This window comes from Paroedura picta, chromosome 14, assembly GCF_049243985.1.
Source record: "Paroedura picta isolate Pp20150507F chromosome 14, Ppicta_v3.0, whole genome shotgun sequence".
NCBI classification, from domain to species: domain Eukaryota; kingdom Metazoa; phylum Chordata; class Lepidosauria; order Squamata; family Gekkonidae; genus Paroedura; species Paroedura picta.
The window spans coordinates 11,253,285-11,262,467 of NC_135382.1; the positions used below are offsets into that span (position 1 = coordinate 11,253,285).

Genomic DNA, 9,183 nt, shown 5'->3' on the forward strand with positions numbered 1-9,183 from the left:
CAGAGATCTGCACTTAATACTGGGGCTCTGAGCAGTTTCCTCAAATGTAGCAAATTATATCTGTTCCTAGATGGATATCGCAGTGGGGAGGTAGTGTCACCGCGGATCAATTGTAGAAGTTGCAGAGGGAAAATTTAAAGGGCTAAATATCAAAATGGAAATTGAATAATGTGTAGGTGCCTTTCTTTAATTCGGGGTCAGTGGGGATAAAAAGACCAGCACAGATTCACCCCAGCTTGGTGTGGTTGATTTCCCACTGCCCGCTGGGGGGCACTGCCAGCAGCAGCTGTGCAGTGCCACGCCGAGGGGGAGCCCCAGCCATGGCGGCCACTGAAGAGCACCAAAGGTGAGCCAGTGGCAGAGTGGTAGGGCAGCCCCCAAGGCAGCAGCCGGGGAGGAGGATGAGGAGGAGCCGTGGCCCAGTACCGACTGATCTAAGGACGGTTCCCGGTCTCCAAACCAGGGGTTGGGGATCACTGATTTAGAGGGCTTTAAGAAGAGATGAGGTGTTCTTCTGGAGGATCAGAGTGTCAATGGCCGTTACAAGAGGCAGGTAAAATCAAGAATCTTGTGGGGCTCAGGCTCTGAGAAGCATGAAACTCAGGGGAATATTGCTTCAAGTGAAGTCTTGGGGGAACAAGAAAAGCCAGAACTGTGGATGGCTACGAGATAAATATTTTTTTTAAACTTCGCCCATCTTGAAGAAAAGCTGTTTATATCCCAAGAGGATATGTAAGAGGGGCATGATTTTTTTAAATGGCCTGCAAACAGCCTAGGATCAAAGGCAGCCTCTTCCTCTTTATAAACGCATCATCAGACTATGAGCTTTCTCCAGGGTAGTTTTGAAGCTGACTAGCTCCATTAAAAAAACAAAAACAAAAGAAGACTCTTATTTATTTATAGCAGATAATGGAATAGTCCAAGGGGAGCCCAATTCTTTTTATAAATTCCAGATGTGTACATTTTCCCCAGCCATATTAATTGCAACCTCTAATCACCCCCACACACATTCCATGAGATTATTTTATGACACCACAATTGGTAGAATTCTGCATCCGTGCTTTTTACATGGACAACCAGAAACAAAATGTGCAATTCTACATAGGGAAATATGTCATTCCAAAATAATGTTTGTGTAGTACAACAAAATTAAAATCATCCAAAACTTAGGGGCTTTTTGCACGCCTTCAAAATAGCACAATGGTTGCCAATTGAAAACGCTACTGATTTGCTGTTATGCACAACGTCGTCGACAATCTGCCACACACCTGAAACCAATCTGCAAAAAGCGCTTCCTTGTAGCGCTTTCAGGGAAATCCCCAAAAGTGGATTCACCCTCCGGAAAGCGATACACTCCTGCAACCAATCTGCAACACTAGCGAAAAAGACCTGTGCGTTAACATTGTTGCGGTTTCTACAAAGTCCCTCCCCCTGGCTCTCTTCTCTGATCTTCCGGCGAAGCGATCGCCATTTTTTTTTCTCCGAGCGAGCGGGGATAAACGCACCAGCGAGCCTCTTTCAGTTTAGAGGCTTCCCCGGCTTCAGTCCCTCCCCTTCAGTCACTAAGCACAAAGAACAGAGAAGCCCGTTTGCTGATGTATTTTCCCTTTATTTTTTACACATTCATTCAGCCGAAAATCGGGCCCGTGAGAGGGGGGGGGGATTTTTTTTTTTTCACTCGGAGGGAGCGTGGCAACGATCAAACGACAGCTCAAACACACCAGGCAGCTGCAAACACACCAGGCAGCTGGATGGGTCTCTCCGTTGCAATGAATTAACACAGATTCGTTGCAATGGGTCTGTTTTTTTTTTTTTAAACCTTTCTTAAAGGGAAAGGGGCTGTTTGGGAGCATGCAAACAGCTGCCCATTGACTGCTTGACGGCCAGGGGCGGGACGAGCTCGGCAATAGCGCTTCCTTTCTAGCGATTTCTGCCGAGACCGGAAGCCTGTGGGAAACGCTACAAAACGCAACTGGATTCCACTACAAAGGCAGGTATGCATAACGACGAATTCCACTATTTTAAATGGCGATTTTTCATTCAGTGACCAATTTGCTACAAAGATCCCGGTGCGTAAAGCCCCTTATATTACGCCGAGCTCTTATAATATGAGACAGTGATAACAATGTGGAAAGTAAAATAAGTAATCAGGCTCCGAACTTCACATGCCAAATAGGTAGATCCATTTATCTGGGTCCTGCTAATGGGTATTCCTGAAGACGCCACGGCATCTCTTTACAGGCTATTCTCCAATGTGGTCAGTATATGCTAAGAACACAGTTTGAGTCCAGCAGCATCAAGAACACCAACAGAATTTAATTCTAGGTATAAGCTTTTGTGTGCAAGCACATTTCTTCAGACTACCAACCTGAATGTATGTTAAGGGTCAACTAATTTCTTCTCTGTTGCTGTTTATGGATTTATTTATTTAGATTTTTAGACCACCCTTCCCTACGGCTCTGGGAGGCTTACATAAAACATTGTAGAACATTTACATAGAACAATGGCAATGTAACAAATAACAATAACATACCAACTAGAACAGCATTTCAACAACTTTGACAATCCCTCAATGTTCGACCTCTCAGTCTGATGGGGGGAGGACCTGTAGATGTTTTGAGTCAGTCGGCCTCAATCAAATATGTGGTCTGAGGATTAATATTTTTGACTTCCCAGTTGTTCCTGTAGGCTCTGATGCAGTCCTGTATATTCAGAGGGCTCGTTTTTATTTAGTCTTCTCACATACAGGTCATTTTATACCACATTCTTTTTCTTTAGCAAATGCAGCTTCAGGGATTGCTTTATCAAGGATTAGAACAGTCAGGGCAGAGTGCGAAACGTTAACCCATCCCTCAAGTCCTGCTTCCGCACTAGAAAAATACAATCAGAGTTCCTTTAAGCCCCTGTGTGTGTGTGTGTGTACCCATATTTTGTGTGTGTGTGTGTGTGGTTTTTATTCCAGTTAGAAAATTGCAAGGAATTTTGCAATTTCCCACTCTGCCCATGCAGTTCTCTTCATCTATAAAGCATCTCAGAGGCTTAAAAACAACAACCATGCACCGTTAAAATAAACTGGGAATGTTTGGTTAAATTCCAAGTTCCAAGGATTTTTCCTCCACTACTCATGGAATATGATTTTAAGTGATGAAGCATTTGGTGTACAGCAGCAGGGAGTGAAATCTCATACCAATGTGCAATTCTAAATTTTCCTTACAAAAATGCCCTGTTAGGTATGCTTGCTCAGCCGGCTGCAGTATTTTAGATCTAAAGCTATGTCAGATGATCATCAAATCAGAAACAGGCAAAGAGCCAGGTGAAGGCCGGACAGCAAGAGGACCATGGAACCGTACCTGACCGGAGCCTGGTTGCACTGCAGTGTCGAAGAAAGCATATCCTGAACTAGGGTGTCCTGATAATGAGGAGGGGATTGGCACATGTAGTCATGAGGCCAGTTGGCTAGGAAGGGCAGCTTGCTTGCCAACTCCTGGAGTTCTTGGGTATGAGGACAAGAGCAGTTATAGAGATTGTGACCGGCTTTTAAGATCTGCAGGTGCTTCAATTGCAGAAGGCTCTGGCTAGGCAGATGGGAGATCTGGTTTCTATCAACACTGAGGACTTCCAGATCAGGGAGGTTCTCAACTGAGGGGACCACCTGCAGGCTGTTATTGGACAGGTACAGTGCTTTCAAGGCAGGAAGTGAGAGGTCAACGGTAAAGATGTTGTTGGCACTCAGGTCTAAGTTCTCCAAGTTGAGGGGCAGAGACCAATCCATGCGCTCTAACCCTGTGCTGGATAAGTTGAGAATGCGAAGGGACTGAGGCCACATGCACTCGGAAGAAGGCGAGAATACAGGGGAAAAATCGTTCTGACTGAGGTCTAAGTGAGTGAGCATGGTGAGGGGGGCAACTGACTCACACACAGCATCATAAGAGGTCAGTCGGTTGTGGTGGAGTTTTAACACCTGGAGTCTGGGGAAAGATTCCTGGCAGAATGAGGACCTGATGCTCTCATCCTGGAAATGGTTTCCTGAAATATCGAGGAACTGCAATCCAGTGAACATCTGGCTGATTTTGCATGGGATGGAGGTGACCTGTGATTCCGTGAGCGTCAGATTCTCCAGGGTCTCCAGCCATCTGGTCAGACTGGCCAGATCGTTGCGCCGGTCAGCCAGGGACTCAGCAGTCACTTTGTGGAAATGCAGAGAGGAAACCCGGAGCGGGGAAGGTCTCTTCGCATAATGCTGGCCGGCTGCCCTAAGGAAAGTGCAGTTGACAAATTCGATTTCTGAGAGCAAAGGGGGATGGGAAGCAAATTCCAGGGCACCTGGCAACAGCACCTCTGGCACCACAAGGTCTGTGAAGATGAGCTTGTTGACTTGCAGGACCTCAAGAATATCGATCATCTCTGAAGATGGCGTAATTTCTGAAAAGGCGGCAAATTTTTCCAGGTTTCCGCCTCGAAGCTCATACGCAGTGGCTTGCAGGCATTCAAAAATGTCTTGCATCTCTGACTCCTGAAGGAGTGAACAGACGCAGAGTTTTTCTGACTCAGAAAACTCACAGTTGCCTTTTGCTTTGGGAAGTTTCAGCCCGAGGAGAAGGAGGGACAGAAAAGCCTGCGTCCTGCACATGATCCCAAGCCTGGAAAAGAGAAGAATCACAGGAAATCTATGGCAAGAAATCAAAAATTGGTAGCAGCCATTTCTGTCTTTTGATGGATGTCAGGCAGAGAAAGAGGTTGCAAGACAGATAACTTGTCTGTCTTTGGCTTGGACTATTTTCCCTGCAAGGAATTAGGGATGCCAGTCCCCAGGTGGGACCTGGGGGTCTCCTGGAATTACAGCTCATCTCCAGGTGTTCTCAAGGAGGAAAGGGCTGTTTTGGAGGGTGGGCTCCATAGTATTATTCTCCACTGTGGTCCTTCCCCACCAACTCTAACCTCTACCTCCAGTCTCCAGGTATTTCCTAATCCAGAGCTGGCAATTCTACAAGGAGTGTCCTACAAAAGCTGACATTCAAGACTGCAAATGCTGCTTCCCTTCATAAACTGAATAAAAGAGACAGTCCTGTTCTCCTCTGTGTCAGGGCCCCCCAGCAGTGCCTCTGTGACGTCCCTGGGCATTACTGCAATCCTTGCTTGCATCTCTTTGCATGGTCAGTAGGTAAGGTAGCCAGCTCTGGGTTGGAAAATAACTTTTAGGGGTTGGAGTCTGGGGAAGGCATGGTTCGGGGGAGGGGAGGAACCTCAGGGGTAGCCAAAGTGTAGCTCTCCAGTTATTCATGAACTACAATTCCCATAAGTCACTGCCAGCATTATGCTGGCAGGGACTCATGGGAATTGTAGTTCATGGACAACTGGAGAGCCACAATTTGGCCACCCCTGCAAAAGCAAAGAATGGGGACAGCCACGGTTAAGCATGAGCCACAAAAGAGAGCACAGTTTCCAATCTCTGTATATTATGCAACAGTGGGGTCAGGTTGTTTAATATCATAGAGTAAACCCTTCAAAGCTGCTGTTTTCTCCAGGGATCTGATCTCTGTAGTCTGAAGATCAATTGTAATTCTCCAGGTCTTACCTGGAATCTGACAACACTAGTCATAAACAGAGTTGCCAACTCTGAGATGGGAAATTCTGAGATGGGTGGTGGTGGTTTGGAACCTTAAAGTGCTAGTTTTCAACATGCAGGGAATTGTTATGATCTGTCATGTAAGCTGCAGCTTGCCGTCAAAAGTAGCGAAACCCAAACATAAGCTTCCAGCTGCCTTTGTGAGAAATGGGGTCTAGACAAGGGAATTGCGGGTAAGTCAGAAAGCAAGCCTATTCTATTGTAAAAAGGTAAAGGTATCCCCTGTGCAAGCACCGGTCATGTCTGACCCTTGGGGTGACGCCCTCTAGCGTTTTCATGGCAGACTCAATACAGGGTGGTTTGCCAGTGCCTTCCCCAGTCAACCCCCAGCAAGCTGGGTACTCATTTTACCGACCTCAGAAGGATGGAAGGCTGAGTCAACCTTGAGCCGGCTGCTGGGATTGAACTCCCAGCCTCATGGGCAAAGCTTTCAGACGGCTGCCTTACCACTCTGCATCACAAGATGCTCTTCTATTCTATTCTACCTGAGCAATTAATGGTGAGTGGGCGGGTTTACTGTGTGTATGTGTGTGTGTGTGGAGTTTAGGTTCTCAACATTTCTCTGCTGTTTTCTGCAAGAAGCAAGTAAACTGACATTTCTCAGCGACTCCTACTATACTTCAATAATTGTTGTAGTGACGCAAAGTCAAATTAAATTATTCCAGCAAATCTGTTGCTGGCATAAATGCGTTCCTCCTGCAAACAGTAACCAATGACTTATGGCTGAGCGTGACTCAGCCTCACGGTAAAAGGAACAGGTCTTTTTTGCTCATTTGCTGTCCATCAATTATAATTCTGTTGTATGACTCAAATTTTAAAATCATTTTCTATTTTTTGGAATAGAGGCCTCCACGGGGCTTTCAGCGGCTTGCAGGGAAGGAAATGGAAAATTAAATCCGGGAGGACATTCCTCACCAGCCGGCCCTGCAAGAACTGCCTGGGGTTACAAAACAAAGATTTATTCAACTGGTCCTGAATGCGGCGGCCAGGGTCTTCACAGCAACACCATGGAGGTCCCACATCTAGCCCATCCTCTAACAACTGTGCTGGCTACCAGTCGAATTCCAGATCTGGACCCAGTGTACGTGAAGGACTGCCTCTCTGCCTACACCCCTCAAAGAGCTCTGCCACCTCTAACTGGCTAGTGATCCCTGGCCCCAAGGAAGTCCACTTGACTTCTCTGTCCTAGCCATCACCCGGTGAAACAAGCTCCTGGAGGAGATCAGGTCCCTAATGGAACTAAAACAGTTCTGCAGGGCTTGCAAAAGGGAGCTCCTACACCAGGCATTTGGTTGGGGTCAACCAAACCAAACATTTATTGGGCCCCTGAACCTCCCTCCCTTGAATCCACGTGAAAGATATGGCCAACAATGGGTCTCTTAGATTGTTTGCTATGGTAAAATGTTATTTCTCTTATTATTATTATTGCTACCTTTTATTCATTATAATAACTGAGTTCAATGTATTGTTCTATTTAGTTCTATGTGAACTGTCCTTAGCCTTGGGGAAGGGCAGTATACAAATGTAATAAATACATAAATAAATAAAACAAAACTGCATCAGCCTCAAAACAGAAGGAGTCCCCTACCTCCTGCTCCAGCTGTCAGGATCCTTGTCTGCACCAGAGAGGGCTGGGTGCCTGCTGCTTCCAAAGCGTTCTCTCCCTTGATCTTGCAGAGGGGCCCTTCTTTTGGGAACTGGGAGGGGCAAAGACTGACTTTCACATTTCCAGATGTGATTTCCCCTTCTTGATCCGCTTCTGGTTCTTGCCTCAATGATGACACCAGAAATAGGCTCACGGGCAGAGCCTGGACCACTGATTTCACAAGCCCTTTGAGGAACTCTCAGTGCAGAAGAATATGGTTGCTGAAGTATTGCTCAACTGAAGTCTGTAAATAAAAGAGCTTCTGTCTCCTTTTTTCCTCTTCTTTCTCGGACTCCACACGGGTGGTACAGCCAGTTCCAGGCATGGGAGGAAGGCAGCGATGTCATGCAATTCTGACACAAATAACTTAACCCTCACTGCATGCCTGGCTCCTGCCAAGTCAGGCGAGGTGCCAGGGCAAGCAGACGTGTGCGTCTGCTGCCCAGTCCCAGTTGTGGAAAGAAAAGCACAGAAGACCAAAACAGAGTCCCTCCCAAAGCTGATTTAAATGATGTTGGAGAAGTGAAATAGTTTTCTGCTGAGATTGAGCATGTAGGGACAGCCACAAAAGTTGCAATGGACTTCAGGAGCCCCACATTTCAGGTGGAGCCTGGAAATTACTCCTTTTACAACTTCTCTCCAAATTAGTTCAGCAGTGGAATAGGCTGCCTAAGGAGGTGGTGAACTCCCCCTCACTGGCAGTCTTCAAGCAAAGGTTGGATACACACTTTTCTTGGATGCCTTAGGATGCTTAGGGGCTGATCCTGCATTGAGCAGGGGGTTGGACTAGATGGCCTGTATGGCCCCTTCCAACTCTATGATTCTATGATTCTAGAGATCAGTTCCCCTGCTGCTTTGGAGGGTGGTCTGTAAGGCATTGGGCAACCCTGGATCAGCCATATTTAGGATTGCCAGGTCTGGGTTGGGAAATACCTGGGAAGTCCCTGCTCCAAAGCAGCCATTTTCCCCAGTGGAACTGATCTCTGTTGCCTGGAGATGAGTTGTAAACCCGAGGGAACTGCAGGTCCCACCTTGAGACTGGCATCCCTAGCCAAACTCCCTGGACCTAATCTTCACAAGGATATTTTAAGCAGAAAACAAGCCACTCTGAGTTCCTTGGAAAGATAAAACTGGACGGGATAAAGTAGTAGTAGTAGTAGTAGTAGTAGTAGTAGTAGTAGTAGTAGTAGTAGTAGTAGTAGTAGTAGTAAAAATACCCTCCTTAGCCTGTAACAATGATTCATTCTGGTTCAATGTATTCTTGGATCCTGTCCCCCCCCCCCCCCAACAAAGCTGGGGGTCAGATGGAGACCGTATTCTGAAAGAGTAATAGGAGAGACAGCATTCTCCATTTTAGATTTGAGCCTGTGGCCAAATAGCTACTTGAGAATTACAGCTGAGCTCTGAATGGCAGAGAAAACAGCAGCTTTGGAGATTGGGCTCTAGGAATGCCAGCCCCCCCTCCCCCCGTTGGGAGGTGTTGCCAGCTTCAAATTGGGCAACTCCTGGATATTTGGAGGTAGAGCCTGGGGAGAACAGGGCCTTCAGTGAGGCATAATGGCACAGAGTCCACCTGCCAAAGCATCTATTTTCTCCAGGAGAACTGCTCTCTGTAGTCTGGAGAGGAACTGTAATTCTGGGAGATCCCCAGGGCCCACCTGGAGGCTGGCATCCCTGAACCTCAGTGGGGTGCAATGCCACAGAACCCACCCTGCAAAGCACCCACTTTCTCCACGAGAACAGATCTCTGTAGTCTGGAGAGGAGCTCCAGGGGATCCCTAGGTTCCAAGAGGCTGCCATCTCTCCGCCCCCCCTTACTCCTTCCTAGGCCCCACCCCCAAATCTCCAGTCATTTCCTGGTCCGGAGTTGGCTACCCTACGAGAGGCCCAGCCTTCTCTTTCCCTCCCGCGG

The 9,183-nt window shown here is 47.1% G+C and overlaps 1 protein-coding gene across 1 annotated transcript; it reads right to left on the minus strand.

Annotated features, from left to right (window-relative positions):
* Window positions 1-892: 892 nt before the first annotated feature.
* Window positions 893-9,121, minus strand: CD14 (CD14 molecule). The gene is made up of 2 exons (XM_077310639.1): window positions 7,215-9,121; window positions 893-4,640 (listed from the first exon to the last, which is right to left on the minus strand). Exon 2 carries the CDS (start codon window positions 4,628-4,630, stop codon window positions 3,287-3,289), a length of 1,344 nt encoding a protein of 447 aa, XP_077166754.1. The 5' UTR covers window positions 4,631-4,640; window positions 7,215-9,121; the 3' UTR covers window positions 893-3,286.
* Between the last annotated feature and the right edge of the window lie 62 nt (window positions 9,122-9,183).

Excerpts from the sequence above, each read along its gene's own strand:
- CD14 (XM_077310639.1), bottom strand. The coding sequence starts at position 4,630 with ATGTGCAGGACGCAGGCTTTTCTGTCCCTCCTTCTCCTCGGGCTGAAA.